The following is a 17,604-nucleotide window of genomic DNA, read 5'->3' on the forward strand; positions in this document are numbered from 1 at the left end:
GTTTCACTGGACCTCCAGATTTGGTGCACAGTCCTGTTGGAGCCTCTTGCTGTCCTCTGCTATTGATAGATTTAAATAATAAGGAAATCGAGCGGTCGTTCTTAGAGTACAGTAAAGCGGGTAGCATCAGCCTACTGATAGTGCTTATAATGCAGTGGAAGGAATTATTTGAATTTGCTCCGTGCTTTTGAGTACTAGGCTACAGGCTGGAATATTTTGAAGTTCAGCAGATGTTTTGGGAGGCTAGTTTAGTGCCAATAGATCAGGCTCTTGACTGAGTCCTAGGGGAGAGCAGCAGTCCTTCCAAAACTACGGTTCAGTTGTCATTCTGTGGTGGGGAGAGGGTTAGGAGTGGAAGAATGGCAGGGAGGGCTGGTGGATTGTTGGTGCATTGGCTCTGGAACTGCTTCGTTTATGGGGAAGCTTACCTAGCAGCCGCCTCACGCAGGTCCTGACTGTCAGATCAGTTAGATAGAGATTCTACCCCTGCTTGCATGTGTGTCGCCCCTCTCGCTCGTCTGTCTATTTGTCTCTTCCAACTTCTCATGCTAGCGCTACACAGGCCCTCAAATTTCTTTTAGCTACGGGTGCACAAGTGATTCAGCATCCCTATCAGAATTTCACAGTGGTTCAAAAAAAATAAGTGTTAAAAAAAAAAAAAAAAAAAACCATAAAAAATGACTGTTTTAAAAGTTTATGATTGCAACTATCAGTAGCCAGTATAGCAAATCATTTTTAATTTTACCGGAAACGAAAGACAAAATACAAATAAACTGTTAATGCTACAAGGCTAAACAAACAAAAATGAGTCTGTATCACTGTCATCAAGTGAGTAAACTTTTACAGATTGCAGCTTTGAGCACTATAGCTTCCAACAGTGCTTCTAATACAGGACTTAAAGAATCATGCCAATAAACACAGAGGCTACTGTTCCACATGGCTTCTCCAGAGCCACCTCTCTTCATGTGAACTGCCCCTATTCGCTCTGGTTCTTGGTCAGATAACTCCTGTCTCTGTTACTTGTGAAGGCGTGGTTATCTGGGCTCCGCTCACTGTGTGTGGAGAATGCTTCCTCTGCAGTCAGGGGGAGCAGATACTGTGCTCTGTGTGATAAGAATTGTTTAAGGTTTTAAAGATTTCTGTGTATATATATATATATATATATATATATATATATATATATATATATATATATATAGTGTCTGTTTATCTATAGGAATGTAAATGCTGTGTGTTCTGTTTACAGATTATTGCATACAGACCTACATGCACAAAAACACTCTCAAAAAAATGCACATTGACAGACACGTAGTTTTAACACACTGTGTCCGACGCGCACACACACAACGACAAAGACTTAATCTCAGCACGCACAGAGCCTGACAGAGACTCATGCAGATGTACACATTGACACAAACACAGACTCTCTTTATGCACTTTTATTTGTGCAAGTCTGATGCCCAGTCCAAGAGGGTGAGGGTCCAGGTCAGGTTTTCTCCTCTCTGTGCAGTGTAGCTGTGAGGGGGTTTCAGGTGCGAGTGGCTCAGTGTCTGGATCTCTGGACTATCATGTGCTCAGGCAGTGATGCACTGAAGACTAATCAATGAATGTAGTAAATCTTACAGTTGTTCTGAATCGGAGACACAGTGATTACTTGTTGCTTGCAACGGCTGCTTGGTGAGAATCTCCCATCATCCTTTGGAGGTGCCTTCCAATCACTGTGTCTCCTGTGAGTCGCAAGATTACAACCAGAAAGTCAGAGTTGGCTTCCAAGAATATGAGAAAAGCCTAACAATTAGCACCACATTTCGAGGAGGGGGGGGGGGTCCAGGGGTTCTGAAACCCAGACCTAGATCTTCCCCTCTGGACCGGGCTGGTGGTTCGGCCCAATCATTGCTTGCATTTCTAAATCCTTTTGTGTTTTTTTGCCCAGCCACAGACAAACAACACTAAAAACAGTACAGTAAGCAGCAGCAAAGACAGCAGCATTTCATCTTCAGCACCAATGGTATCTCATCTAAACTTGGTTTCTTTCATTGTTTTTTACTGTCATTGTTCTGTTTGCATTTTGTTTTAAATCTCCTGCCTGTTCCGTTTCTACCCTTTCCCCTTTCCCCTCCACCTTCATTTGAAACGGCGTGTACGTGTTTGTGTGATTATTCAATGACATTGTTTAATAATGTCGAAAGCCTTGCCTGATTCATTTTTCTAAAAAAAAAAAAATAATAATCTGTTCCCATTTAACACAAGGGGAAAATAATCAGAGTTGTGAAAAATGTTAAATTATAAATCGTAATGTAAGAGAAGAGAACAGGTTTGAGCAGACAATGCTACTCGTCATCATCTGATTTTCATGAGCCATTTCAGTAAGTCTGACCCAGGGTTGCCAGGGGACTGGATGATCATGCAGATGTTTTGAGGATGCAGTCTCCCCTGTCTAAAGAAAAGTGTTTGCCATACCTACAAACTGTGATAACCGCTCAGTAACATAGATGAGGTTCTAAACATTTCGGAAAATAATATAAGGAGATGCTTAGATTACAGAAATAAGTAAGAGACTGTCCTGGCTAAAACTAAACTCATCTGTAACGTGTTAACCTTTGTTTACCAGTGCAAGAGAGTAGTAAAATGCTGTTAATGAATGCCACAATAAGCACCTGGCTTAGCCATAACTTTCCAAAACTAATTGATATTCTGTTTTTGTCTGGTCTTCTTGCACAGTATGCGTTATAATTGAATGCCATTAAAAGACAACATGAATCCAATTGCCTGCAGCAGGGGTTGTTTCTAGTTTGCTAACACACAATTAAAGCCAAGTTTATAAATTCAGTAATCTGTATTTCTTTAACAAAACACAAATTAAGGAGATTAATGACAGACAAAAACCCAGGAGACTGCATCTTTGCCTGTAAGGTGTGTGTGTGTGTGAGTGTGCCCATGTGTTTCTGTGAGTGTGATGTGTTTGGGGTGCCTTGGAGGGAAGGGGTGTCAGGGCATGATGAAGGGGAAGGGGGAGCAAGATAGAGATCCCGTCCTCTCAACTGGAAGTCCTCAATTTTGCTCTTGCTCTAAAACATTTTGCCCTAGAAAAACACTGTATAAACGCTTGGCATATTTATTTGTTTGTTTATTTATTTGTTAACCTCTCTGATATATTTGTTGACAAGCAATAAAGTGTGAACACTCTTCCATTCCTGAATGTGACAAACACCCTTCCCCTCACGGATTTCCGAGCACCCCTAGTCTTGTCTGCCTCGCTGTGTGGGGCTTTTGGTGTTGTAAAGCAGCAAGCTCTCTGTGTTAAACTTTCTCCTGCCCCCCTAGGAGCCACAGACCACTGTTGTGCACAACCCAGCTGATGGCATCAAGGTGAGCATCTCACTCTGTGTCATCTCATTCCTCAGGCTCCTGCTGAAGTTGTATTTGACTCTTGGTACAGGACAACAAAGAGTTGTCTGATGAGTTTGCAACGAAAGAGATAGAACCCTCTGTACATATTAACTAACGAACCCCATTGTATGTTGCTGTTATCCCTTGTTTGCACCTTTGCCTGTAACAAATGTTATATTTGAGCTGGGCAAGTGGGGGTTTACCCCCCTTACTAATATACTATACTTGAAAGATGCTGACTTGTCTGTGAAGATCGGAGTTTGTCCGCGGAGGTCAAGATCATTGAGGTGTTAGAGCAGAGCTTTATTGGGAAGCCTGCAGAGTTTCCTGTATGGATGCCGCCAGTGCTATATTGCTTACATAATTACACCAAACAATGGGACCTGAGATTGTGCGAGTGACAACATGGCTGATGAGATACTGCTTTGTTCCCAGGGATCCACGGAGAGCTGCAACACAACAGAAGAGGAAGACATGAAAGGTAGGAGCGATGCAGAGCTGCAGCGACCTGGTGACCTGTCTCAGTCCTCTGGGAGGGGGGCATACTCTCACACAACTGGGCACTAGAAATGATATTAAGGGTACTGTCCAGGGATAAATCAAATAATGAATCGTGTAACCCCACCTGTATGACCCTTGAGATACCTCAAAAATCAATGTCCTTCAAGCATTTACATTTCAAATTTCCCAGCCACTTGAACAACATAGTCCCCTTGCCAGAATAAGGAATCATTTTAAATAACTGCACTCTGACCACCCACATATTCCCCATGCGTGTGCAAACATAGCCTGCCTTGGAAAGTACCCTGATTTGTCTCAGTGGCCTGAATACCTGCTTATTAGTAACATGCATGAGAACTCACCATCACAGTAAAGGCATGGAACGCGGTATTCCCCACCACAGCAGGGCAATAGCAGGCCATGGTGAATTGCTCCATAGTGCCTGTGTTTCACTTTAGCATGGCCTTCATATTATGTTTGGCATGTAATGCACAATTGCTAGACAAGAAGCGTGCACTTTAGCAGTATATATTGCATTGGGTACGACAGGCATGCTCAAGCAATACGGTTATCCAGGAGAGTCTGAAGAGGTTGTCTGGAGGGGAGTAGGTGTGCCATTGTCATCTGTTCAGGGCATGAAGTGTTGAGAGCAGGTGGAGGGTTTTACCACTGTGTTGTGTAGTAAAGGGGTCTGTGTGTGTGTGTGTGTGTGTGTGTGTGTGTGTGTAATGGAACAGTGTACCACTTTGTGTACATTTAGACTGTGTGGTTGAACACTGCACAGCCAGATGTCGAGTGCTACTCAGTATTTTTTGACTGGGTGTTTTAAGTAGATCGAACATAACCAGTGTGTTGGAAAGTGGTTGTGTGGATGGTGTAAAAGCCTGTTCCACTGTGTTGCGTAGCAGGTGTCTGTGTTTAATACAGGTGTTAATCGATCAGAGCGAGAGCCTGTAAGTTTTAGCCACGTGTTGAACATTTGGAATTGCGCTTGCTTCTATACGTTTCATTCACACACTACTGTTGAACATATGTGTCTTATACACATATACATTATCAAAAAACAGCTATTTCATTTAATAAAAATAAATACATTAGCTGAATAATACATGGCAAGAAGTGAATTATAACGCTGTGTAATTCCATGGAGTCTGAATCCCCATCAGACACCACTGTGGATTCACAGCGTTAAACTCTTTCTGTCCTTTGTTATTTTTGAATAATATATACTGTTTGCCTTTTTTTAAACCTTTGATTCTCTGGATCTCAAAATCACTTGCGGCAGTTACGTAGCAGAGAGAGAAGTAATGGTTCCATACAGAAGTAGATAGCTGACAGCAATGGGAGTTTGGAGAGCTCAATATAAGGGTCACTCCGTGTCAACCAGAGTTTCCCTTGAGGATCTAAAAATGAAATTTAGAATGTCAATAGCCCTATGAATCCTTCTGTACAGATAGCCAGGTAGGTCTTCTGTAGAATTCATGCAAAATAAGTACAGCCGCTTTAGTATTTCTGTGTTGCTGGGGGCCTTAATTGAAAAATTGTCCAATTGTCAAATTCTGAGTGATTTTGAAGTGCATGTTCCTTCTAAAGTAGAAGAGGTATCACTTTCAAATTGCTTAGGTGTGCTCATAATTTAACTGACTTTCTGTATGCAGCTCTGCTACTGTCTACCTATTTTACTGTCTGATTTAATGACCCCACAAAAAGGCTTCAGGGCGAAAGTATCGAAAATGGCCCCATTATTTAAAAACATATATTTTGAAGGGCTGAAACACCTTGTAGGACACGAGTTAACAAACTGACCTTTGGTGGGCTTATAGATGAGGATTTGAAGGACTTGTGGCAAAATAATTGACTTGGTAATCTGTCTCCTTCACAGTTTAATAAATGTACAAACATGGTTGATTTGGCACGAAATGACCCTTAAGGGTGCATTTTGGCGAAAGTATATATTATAGCACTGTATCCCATGCTGCTTTTATTTTATTTTATTTTATTTTATTATTATTTTATTATTATTTTTTGGAATCCGATTGGTTACAAATGTTTTTAATTTTAGAAATTAAACAGAATCAACCAGCCATAATTTATAAAGTAAGGCTTTAAGTCTGGGGTAGAGGACTGAACCACTGTTTTGTGTATCACAGGTGTGTCCTTGTCAAGTAAAGGAGTGTACCATATAAGCAGGAGGGGGAGGAGGGGTATAAAGTGTAGAGTTCTGTTCCACTATCTTGTATTTCAACCCCATTATGTTTCTTTTTGGTTTGGTCGAACACTGCAGTGTCTGTCTGTGGCACTAGCAACGACAGTGCGGTGGTGAGCCAGTGCAGTGCCATGACTGAGGACCTGACAGTGCAGGTGGGATCCCCTCAGTGTCCACCAGCCAGTAAGTGTGCAGCCTGCCTCCCTTCCCCTCCCCTCGCCCCCCGGCACACCTCCCCCGTGCCTCTGCTCTCGCCCAACCCCCCCGCCTCACTCCCACTTGCTGTCGGTAAGACTGATGTTCTTCACCCCATCCCCTTCTCTCTGTCACCCATCCCTTGCTCTGCCGGGATCTATAGCTGTCTATATACTTCCTGCTATAGTCTTCAGATTCATCAGCATCTATCAATCCCATGCTGAAGATTAGCATGTTCCCATTCAACCCAATCTTTTGTATCCACGCTGAGTTTCCTGATTCTCCTCTAAGCAACTCTGTCTACACCAATGCTCTTGAATCCATATGCAGCAATCTCTATCCTGACTCCAATAGCTGTATACCTACTTCTCTTCTACGAATCCATGACCACCTGCAATCCATTCAATATTGACAGATCCTTAGCTATAGACCTATACTCTCCATTCTCTAGCCCCCAAACGCCTTTTCAAATCCATACTTTTATTTTCTTTAGATTCATAGCCTTCTTTACTCAGATATAATCACAGACTATCACACATTAGATTCAAACCTTAGACTTTCAGCCTCATTTGATATACCCTTATCTCCAGATCATATAATTTCTGTTCAGCAGAACTCAGAATTCTGTTAATAGTTCATCATCACCCCCCGCCCCCGCCCCCCCCAAAAAAAGAAAAAGATAAAAAAGATTCCTGGATCTGGTCCTGTGCTATTCCACAGATCCGAACCTGCTCATCCTCTCTCACATCCAATCCCAGACCCTGGGATCTCTCTAGGGTATCCCCTAGATATTTTAAAGCAAGGTTTCCTTTTATTTATTTTAAATCTTGAATGTATTTGTAAATCAGATTATGGGGTTGTATTCAGTGGTCTGTTGTCACTTTGGCATGTTTTAAGGGTGTGCTAGTAATGGACAGTAAAGATGTGGTGTAATGCAGCAAGGCATAGGAACACTAAAGGAAGAAGGCTACAGCTTGGGAGAGGAAACCTGTCTATGATGAAGGTTAATACTTACGATAACTCTCTGAATCATTTTGGTGCCACTGTATAGAGCTTGTACAAGACTAGGTAAATTGAGAGCTGCATGTAAATACAATCTGTGAGACCCTATGAATGGGCCACTCCCACGACTCTTTATTAGCCCAAATGGGATTTTTTAACAATTTGTCTTCTGTTGAAAACTATTCTGTTTTAATGTTTGCAGCATCAGTAGCAGAACCTTACTCAGCCTTCACAACTCTGTTAAAATCTCACCCACTTCCAGACCCCCGGGTTCACCAGACTCCAGCAACCCCACTCTTCACCAGTGGACTGCACAGTTGGGAAAGACAGCCTTCCTGTCTTGCCCCAGTAGAAGCTTTATATTTAAATATTTTATTTAGCTTGAGCCTGTGTACATTTTAAAAGAGATCTTTTAAAACAGTATTATATCACAGTGACACCTGCAAATTAGTGTGCTTTCCTTTTCCCTTCTATGGGGTGTTGTGCTTGTATTTGTTCTACCCTTCATTAGAAACCTCTCTTCTTTTCACAAACTCATGTCTGATATGGCTCTGTAGATTCCTGCTGTCTGTTTTTAGGTGACAGGACAGAACCATGGTCTTTGGCAGATGTTGTTCATAATGGCACCATTCTGTTACAAAAGACAGTTTCCCCAAATAGTTGTGAGGTCCCAACTACCAAATAGCTAGTCCTGCTTCCACTAGCTCCCCCAGTCCTGACACTGTCAGCACCTCACAGCTTTGTGTACATTTGCACACGTTACATTTACATAGCTTTGTCCAAGACCACTGGGAGGAATGAGAAGAACAAAACCCCCGTCACATCCAAGTGGAGATGGTTCTAATAAAGTGGCACACGTCACATTTTGTTATTCATTTTTTAAAAACATATATTTTTAAAAAAGATTTCTAGTACCTGACAGGCAGTCTTTTCTTGTTTGTTTGTTTGTTTTTTTTATGTGTGTTCTTCTTTTTCCTTTCTTGCTGTTGAGCATGTCGTGAGATGTGTGTCTTTGTCTCTGATATTGTGTTGTGTCTTTCAGCTGGCCTGCTGCATGAAGTAAAACGCATTGCTTGGAACAGTTCAGGACAGGTCTCTGATTTAGAGCATGCTTATTCCATAGCCTCCTCCTCCACGCCCTTAGGTGGCAGCACCGTGCAGCAGTGTAAGTGCAGGGCCAGAGCTACAGCAGCTCGGCACCACAAACTAACCAAGGAAGGGATTAGAGTACTGACGCCTGCAGAAAAAGACACGAGTGCCATTAGTAATCCTGTCTGTTAAGACAATTTTTGTATGAATAGGGGCAATGACCCTGTGATGTAAAGGGGGTTATTACAGTATATGCATTAAAAATGAATAATAATCTTGGATTATTGAACACCACTACAATAATAATATAAACCAGACGGTTTGGGTATCTCCTGCTGGCAGAGATCTTGGGGCGCTGCGTGCGTGCGTGTGGGGGTGTGTGTGTGCGCGCGTGCATGGTTTTTTTTTTTGCTGTATTGGAAAGGATGAGTATCGAGCAGGGTTGCAAATCTGGGTATTTAAGTCTTCCCTTTTGAGGGGGTTGTGCTTGTTTTTGTTAGGAATAATTTATTGATCTAAAATAGTGGGGGTTTTTTTACATTCAGAAAATAAAGTGCAGTCTGTTGTTGCCCATGCATTGATTTCTAATAGGTGGTTTAGTACAAGGTACATTAATATCGGGAGGCTGATGTTCAACAGCTTCAGAAATGTGTGTCATTTTAAAATTGAAAGTTCTGAAGCCAGTAAAAAAAATCTAAATGCAGTAATATAGAAATAGGTTTGCTTGAGTGAAAGAAATATTCTCCTCGTAAACAACGCTCCCAATTTCATGATTTATATTCTGTCCCCTTGCTAAGCACCTTGTTTGTCTTTTTCGCTTCACTTTATTACATTCTGTGCAGGCCTTTGTACTGCGACTCAGTTTTGAGGACGTTACTCTAGTAGCATGTTTTTAATTAGTCTGAGGAGGAGGAGATGTACATGTTGTCCTCAATGATGGCAAGTACGATGGATGCATGTTTATGTTACTGAGTGGGTGTAGGCTAGTGTTCACAGAAATGTTGATAGGAAGGTACTGATGGATTCTGATGGGTTTAAACTTGTGAGACACAAATGCCTGCGGGGTGATTTCTTTGAATATATATGAAACCTCAAGGACAGCCAGAAGAACACTGCAGCCGAGTGCAGCTGTAACTGAAGTCTCTTTCTCTCTGAATTTCAGCTCGCAAGCAGGAGATAATCAAGATCACAGAGCAGCTGATTGAAGCGATCAACAACGGAGACTTTGAGGCCTACACGTGAGTGCACGCTGCTGTAGCTTAAGGAGCTTTACCATTTAGGATGGGCCTAGTTGGGCTTTTTTTCATGTTCATAAAGATACGTTTATCTTCAAAACACATATCTCTGAACAATTTTGACAAACTTTATCCATTTGAACCAATGCCCTTTTAAAAACGATCAGGAATTTCATTGTTTGTTAAATCAATTCATAAAAATGTGATAATCTGTGCAAATAATTACTTTCCCAGTTTTCAGAGTAACTATGAAGAGTAGTATTGTTGCTTTGATTATCTGTAAATGTTAATGCTAACAATTGTAGAGCAGATGAAGCTAACCTTTATCAGTACAATACATTAAACAGACAGCCTCACATTAATATTAATATTAATATGTCTACCGAATGTATAAATCTGTTTTTAGGCCACATTTAGGGTGAAAATCTATTCTAAATAACCTATAGCTTTTGTACAACCGTGGAATATTTTGGTATAACCTAAAGTATTGTAGAATGTTTTAATGCAGATGATGTGGATTTCAACAGTGTCACTGGTTTCCTTAGTATATTACTTTCTCAAAATTTAGAATTTTCGATGGCCTAAATTATATTGTGCACACTTTTTAAAGAAAATACAGAAACAACATATAGTCCAGTTTAACTGCCCCTCCCGGAGGATTTGCACAGATGGTTTGTATTCTGTTCAGAATGTCATTTGTCTCCCCCTCTGGCAGGAGAATCTGTGACCCCGGGCTAACCTCATTCGAACCCGAGGCTCTTGGAAACCTGGTGGAGGGGATGGATTTCCACAAGTTCTACTTCGAACACTGTGAGCTCCTTTCTGTTCACATTAGTAATGTTTTTGTGCATGGTGTGCACACAGTCACTTTGCTGTACTCCATTGATACACCATGTCCTCCTGTATGTGCTGCAAATGACTGCAGGTGAAACCGTTGCCAGTACTGATGCAGTTGTTTTTTTCCAGTTTGTATACATTGGCTATGAGGATAGGTGCCTGAACACCCTGTAAAATGCCTGTTAGTTGTTTTTTTTTCATTGCTTTTGAACAATAACAACTTTTTCACTTGTTTGTTTTGGTTGGGCATTTTTCACATGCTTGTATTTTGTATTGTTTCAAATGTGATTATTTTGCAAGTCACATGTTCACAATGCTGGCAATGTCAGGGAAGCACAGTGTTCACAGCTCGATTTACCAGGTGTGCTCGACTGAGTCTAAATAACGACAAATGGAGACTCGAGCTCCTGGCACTCATAAGAGGAGACTGACTTCAATCTTCTAGAATGATATGAAGGTTCAGTGTTCAAGGAGAGATGCGCTCCGGCACAGGCTAGGCAGGGTGACTGACAGTGGAATGGTTTCACCCACAGTGTTGAGTAAGAACAGCAAGCCGGTCCACACCACCATCCTGAACCCTCACGTTCACCTGATCGGAGAGGACGCGGCCTGCATTGCGTATATCCGGCTGACGCAGTACATCGACACCCAGGGCCGGCCACGCAGCAGCCAGTCCGAGGAGACGCGCGTGTGGCACCGTCGCGATGCCAAGTGGCTCAACGTGCACTTCCACTGCTCTGGGGCCCCAGCTGCTCCACTACAGTGAACTCTGTGAGCACGGGTAAGGGGAGACCATGCTGATCCAGTACTCTTGGTGAAATTGATTGTGTTTCGAAGGCCTGGCCTGAATGGTAACTCACTATCTGTTTGTTGCAGCTCGCTTGGATTCCAAAGCTGAATGGAGCGTTTCTTCTCCGTGGTCGGATTTGCGCCGGGGAGCCCGGACGGAGGAGACCTCTCGAAGTTTAATAAAATTACAAAAAACAACAAACAAGTCCAACCCTAGCTAGACGTTCCGAGCGCGCCCGCCGCCGCGGTCCTGCTCTCGGGATGGTGCATGCTTCTGACGCCCACACGGCGGCTGCTGTTTTCTTGTCGTTTTCCATGGATCCATCTTTTTTGCCCGTTTATGCTGTCCAGAAGGTGTTTTAAACAAAATTAAAAAAAAAAATACATATAAAAAAAAAAAAAAAAATTACAAAAAATACAAAAAAATTATATATAAGAAAGCGTAACAGTCAGAGTCGGTGATTGCATTGAAACGCAAAAAAAAAATGATCGCACACACCCTAGTTTAGTGGGCGCACCTTGCGTTTCTTTTGACATGAAATAAGTCAACAGAGCAAGAAGGGAAGGGGGGATTGAACTAGAATGAATATATATATATATATATATATATATATATATATATATATATATATATATATATATATATATACATACATACATAAATACATTTAAAGCACCAAAGTGTAGACTTCTGGCATAAATGAAATTGTTTTAGTGTTGGTTTTGTTTTTTGGGAGAGGGGGTTGGTGGAAGGGCATGGATTTTAGTATTCTGTTGTGTTCTTGTTGAACTCTTGATTTTTACTCTCAATGAAGCGAAGTTCACGAGAACCTGGATTTGAAAAGTGTTTTGTTTTTTAAAGTGAATGAAGTAAATAGAGGGTTGTTTGTTTTGTTTTTGTTTTTCACAGTGAAAATGAATTTCACTTCCGAGTTTTGGGGCAGGGGTTCGGTGTGTGCTTCCTCACCCCCAAAAACCAGGCCCCTTTGGCTGCTTGGTTTGCTGGAATTTGAAATTTCGAATAAAAGTTCAAATAATGCACAAACAAGGCATCTCCAGCTGGCTATGCAGGAGAGACTGGCTCTCTGTTTTCATCTGCACGTCCGGCTTCACAAACATTAGAATCGCTTTATCTGAAGTTGTGGAACATGTACAGTAAATGTCAATATTCAAAAGCAGTACAGCACACCAGTTTCAGAGGATAGGCCTCCAAGAGAGAGGCAAAACTGAGATAATTAGGTGACGTTAAACACTGCAAAGTGTATTTTCATCTCTTTGTCTCCTCAAAATTTATGCCACGTCCCACTGCGTTCGAAACAAATTAGTTTTATAACAACTCCAACCACTAGGTCTGTCGCCCTCTCTCCCTCCCAGCCCCTCCGTCTAACTGTCCAACCACTAGACCTCACACCCGCCATCACTCACTGTCCCTCATCTTTTAACAACTAGGCAACGTAGAATCCTAAACTCTGTCCTTGAGCTATAACCATAAAAACATACTGCTTCCCTCCCAGTCCCTCAGCTTTAACTACCGGGCTGCACTGCCTTGAAAATCTTGAGACTGGTCTGATGTACCTTTTTTGAATATTAAAACCTGGCTTCCACAACCTCAGTTCAATACGTTCTGCGCTGTTTTCTCACAGGCCTGCACTGCGCATTAAGGAAAAGCAGGACTCCACCTGTAATGCACAGTCATTTCCGGTCCATACCCTATTTGGGCACAAAAACCATAATCATGTTTCAAACCATACATTGATCTTTTCATTTTCTAGCAGCTGAAGTGACATGAGGTTAGTCTTGCTTGTCACCAACTGTTTACATGGTATTAGCTTCTTTCACTTAATAATATGACTGTCCCGGGTCACCTGGCTGCTTAAATGAATAACATTATTTTAGTGGAAGGATTAAGCAAAGCGAACCAGTGCTCTGGGAAACCTTGGCAAATTTCAAATCGCATGAATCAAAATGAAACAGTGTTTTGAATTTTGAGGGTGTCTCTGCCCCCCTGATTCTGTCAGGAGCGTCCCAGGGTGGAGGGGCAGGGGAGAGCAGTGGAGGCTCCAGTGAAGAGCTGGTCTTGGTGATGGCTATCCTGGGCAATTGAAGTAGCACTGCTTGTTCTAATTATTATTCATATTCATGTTAGTAGTAGGCCTAGTAAAATGATGATGATTATTTTAATGTAAATAAAATTGTAGTCATGTGGTAGGTGTTGGCGCTTCGTTTTAAGCTCACACCCAGACTCTCCGAGTTTCAGGAAAGGGAGAGCGAGGCAAAGATTTCAGCATCCGAGTTCTCCCGTTCTTGATACATCATAAGGCTATGAAGACCCCTTTAGCAGAGCATAGATATGCCGAAATCCCAATTCAGTTTAGGACCCAGTCTTAGAATCAACCATTATTCTTATTATAATTACTATTACAGTATAATAGTCAGTGCGTCTGACTTTGCGATTCCATAATCTTGTCTTCAGAGTTTGCTCTGGAGTCAGGTCTTGGAAGAAATTCCAAACAAAGTCTGATAGTATAGAAATGGGAAGTGAAGCTGACGGTTATGCCCATAATCAAAGCTCCTTTTTAAACATATCTGTATATATCTCTATGTGAAGAGGTTTAATTTGTATGAATTGTAAACGTTGGGCTAAACCCTATTCACAAAGGAGGGAGCATGACAACATACTCCAGCATGCTATGCCATATACATCATGACATTAATGAGCAGAGGATTCTGATTTCAGAGCAGTAACAATGGTATCAAATTCCCATTGGATCAAAACAAAAAATAATGTAAAGGGGACATATCCTCTTTTTGTGCTCAGAATTACTATATTTCATGTGTACTACACCATAGTGCTATGTAACATACTGTGATGCTACTGTAAGCACCATGCACCGTTGGGCTATGTAACATATCAACACCATGTCACTGTGTCACATACATACACCATGATGCTATTGTATGTGTTAAATACTGTATAATATGGGATGTTTTGTTTGGGGCTGGCTGATTGTGTGTGTGTGTGTGTGTGTGTGTATAGCCAGGGATCTTCAGTATAAGATTGCAATCCACAACACAGTTTACTAGGGGGGTGGGGGTTAAGAGACACTAAATGATGTTCAGTCTACCCACGATGGCACAAAAAAAAAAAAAAAAATAGCTGGAAGGGAAAGCCTTGTCATCTTATCAGAAAAACAACAAACATTTTAAAAAAACAAACCAAAACTCCATAAAATGTACAAACTATATATGCAGTTTTACAAAAGAAGTTATGCATGTGTACTTTCTGGTAAATATTTTTCACCATCTGTGTTTTACTTGATGAAAAGTTCAAATCTCTATGAAATGTTAGTTGCATCTTTAAGGTAAATGAAAACTGCTCCGTCTCAGATATAAATAAGTGATGTAACATTTAAAAAATGTAACAGAAGCCTCAGCTTGATCTGTTCCCATCCTTACTAGTATGTGTACTGCATTGTAACTGCATAATATGGGGCTAAATATAAATATACTCTGAGTTTGAAATGAAGCATTGGATGCAGGATTTTGCATGAACATGAAATTAATAAACCATGAACTTCAAACTATCCAGTGTTTGTTTGAATGTTAGTAGATCTTCATCATAGCTTTGTTATTATTGAAACTTGATCTGAAAGTATTTAATAAAAACCACATTTCAAACAGCGGCCCTTGTACTCTGCAGTTTTCTGTTCCAATCCCTGGTTTATGAAGAGCTGGAGTGACTGCACTGAATCCTGGTCCGTGCCTCTTCTCTGTCACTTGTTATAAACCACAAAGTCCATTTCAGCCAGGTTCCCAAACATTGCAGTGAAATTTGCAACATTTTTCAATGCTGTAAAACAACAAAGACCATTCTGTCAAATTGTCATTTTATTTAATAGTACTGTAACTGTATCCAACAAATATCCAGTCAGGCACAAAACGGGTAATTTGTATTCAAGAATATACCAAAGAATTTGCCTTCAGCAGAAGACACTGAAGGATCATTCCTGGTTTATTTACCGCAGGACAGAGTGTTTATGTAACAACATCCGCCAAAGGCCAATAAAAACTGAATGCCACGAAAGATCATTCACTATTCTATATACACCGCAAGTATATATTTTAAAATAAATAGCATTTTCAACAGACGAAGACTGATTTTGAACCCGGTTTATGGGATCTTCACAACCATCTTTTAAGATAGAACCTTGAGCTTAGTCTGTCAATTTGCAGCCTAGGTTCACATCTCTCCAAGAGCAGATATGCAAGAATTCATTGCGCTTTTCTTGTAACGATGTTGACACATTGGAGGTTTCAACAGCAATCACATGAAAATAATTTGTTATTTTCCTCATCTTGGTTTTCGAATTGTCTGGAAACCAGTAGCCATCGCACTGATAAATCAGTGAAATTTGAAGGGTATGGGATTTGTAGTTTTTAATGTGTGATTAACAGAGGGCACCAATAAACTACATTCCCAGAGTACAGTACGATTGAGCTACTGAGAGTTTAGATTTTTTTTTTTTTTTTTTTTTTTTTTAAGTAGTTGCCAATTGATTTTTACCCCGTTTTTCTCCCAATTTGAAGTCGCCAATTATTTTAGTCTCAGCTCACCGCCACCACCCCAGCACTGACTCAGGAGCGGCAAAGATGAACACATACTGTCCTCCGAAACGTGTACCGTCAGCCGACCGCTTCTTTTCACACCTGCACTTGTGGTGCTTTCTGTGTCTTCCCCCTGTGCTTGGTTGTTTTTTGTATGTGCCCATTGGTCCTGGTGTGTGGCTGAGGACCAATGGGATGTGTGTAAGCTCCGGTACCCGGTTTAGCATAAACGGGTGGGGCTAAGTTATAAAAGGTGCTGCATAGCCAAATATGTGTTGTTCCAGAAAGCAGTGAAGCAGTCGCAGGGTCTCTGAGGGGTGCTAGAGATAGCGTCCTGAAATAAAGGACTGAACCAGCATGTTGTCTCCTGTCTTCTGCCTGCCTGCGAAATGCTACAATATCCTATCAGTTAAGAACAGGCTTAATGCAAAAGTTTGTTTTAGCGTTGTCTTTATTACGTCAGCCAGAGACCCGCACTTACAACTGTATTGTCATATTTCCAACATTTCCTTTAAATTCTCAAATTAATAAATCAAAACCTGGCTAGTAAAGAGACCCCGGGAAGCGTCGGATAATTTAAAACCCAAATTTTCAGGTACCCGTGTCGACCTCTAATAAAAATAGATTTTCCTATGGAAGCCAGCATGGTTATTATATATATATGTGATAAGTATTAACACTGATAGCATTTACCCTGGTGTCCCTGGTATTTACCTTGTAGATCTACTGTGTAATAGGTTTGGGTTTGATAATCCCACCTCTCCTCAGTGGCATGAAACTCTGCAACTGTGCAATACGATCCATGATTCGCAGTTGGGGAAAAAGGAAGTTAATCTCACATACAAGGTTAGACTCCTAGACTGTCACAAAGAGACAGGTGGTGGGTGCAGTGGGCTAGTTCATTAGCATGCTGTGCTGCTCCTCCTTCTGGAACTGGATTTGAATGCAGATGACTTTCTTCCTTTTCTTTCAAATATTATATATTTACCATATAGTTAATGAAAGGGCAAACTCTGCCATGAAGTGAGATGGCACAGTGGGCTAATTTACTAGTATGCTGCGCTGTTCTCCTTGGGTTCAAATCCAGTTGATTCCTTCCTTTACTTTAAAAAAAACTGGTTAATTGACCTTATAGGCAGTTTGAAACACCGCTTTCCTGTTGGAGCTGGATGGCAGTGTCTAATCCCATGGCCTTCTCTCCCTGAAGAGGACTGTTCAAATCCAGATCCCGGGGGTGCGTTCCTGAAGTAATTAATGATGTTGGATGTGTTTCTACAGCTGGAGAAGACCTGCCCTGTGGATGATGAGGAGGTGTGGGAGGATCTGCCCCCCTACTGGGGGGCAGATCTCTCCCCCCCCCCCCAAGGTAGAACAGCACAGCATGCTAGTGCATTATCACACTGCACCACTTGGCTCTATGCAAGAGCCAAGCATTGCATATGTGATCTTACATCAACCTCTTTATATTATTATTTTCATGCTCAAAAGAAAATGAAAGGAAAACTCATGTCTCTAACATGGGGTTTCAATCCATTAACCTGGGAATTCGAGTGCCATGCTCTACCAACAGAACCAGCCAGCCAGCCAGCTGGCTCAGCTGCTGTGTGAAACACATTATTACATTGTGTGATGGCAACCTGGGGTTGAATTGTGCTTCTCAACTTTGTTTCATTTGTGACTTGAACTGGACTCAAAGACAACCCTTACAGGTCTATAAAGTAAATTAAAAGAATATTTTGGAAAATGAGGGATTAA

At 41.3% G+C, this 17,604-nt stretch overlaps 1 protein-coding gene across 14 annotated transcripts in view; it reads left to right on the top strand.

Moving 5' to 3' along the window:
• The window catches only part of LOC117415406 (calcium/calmodulin-dependent protein kinase type II subunit gamma-like), a 56,639-nt gene extending 41,712 nt beyond the window's left edge, over window positions 1–14,927 (top strand). For 4 of the 14 annotated variants that reach the window (XM_034025689.3, XM_034025691.3, XM_034025693.3 and 1 more), the window contains 8 exons: window positions 3,325–3,369; window positions 3,826–3,871; window positions 6,176–6,280; window positions 8,337–8,459; window positions 9,546–9,621; window positions 10,334–10,428; window positions 10,989–11,236; window positions 11,332–14,927. In XM_034025689.3, the coding sequence (XP_033881580.1) occupies window positions 3,325–3,369; window positions 3,826–3,871; window positions 6,176–6,280; window positions 8,337–8,459; window positions 9,546–9,621; window positions 10,334–10,428; window positions 10,989–11,221 (723 nt within the window). In that variant the 3' untranslated portion in view covers window positions 11,222–11,236; window positions 11,332–14,927. Of the gene's footprint in view, window positions 1–1,933; window positions 2,009–3,324; window positions 3,370–3,825; window positions 3,872–6,175; window positions 6,281–8,336; window positions 8,460–9,545; window positions 9,622–10,333; window positions 10,429–10,988; window positions 11,237–11,331 lie in introns of all 14 variants that reach the window. The other 10 variants (XM_034025696.3, XM_034025698.3, XM_034025699.3 and 7 more) reach the window with 4 other exon arrangements.
• Window positions 14,928–17,604: the final 2,677 nt, after the last annotated feature.

Source organism: Acipenser ruthenus, chromosome 7 (genome assembly GCF_902713425.1).
Source record: "Acipenser ruthenus chromosome 7, fAciRut3.2 maternal haplotype, whole genome shotgun sequence".
NCBI lineage: Eukaryota > Metazoa > Chordata > Actinopteri > Acipenseriformes > Acipenseridae > Acipenser > Acipenser ruthenus.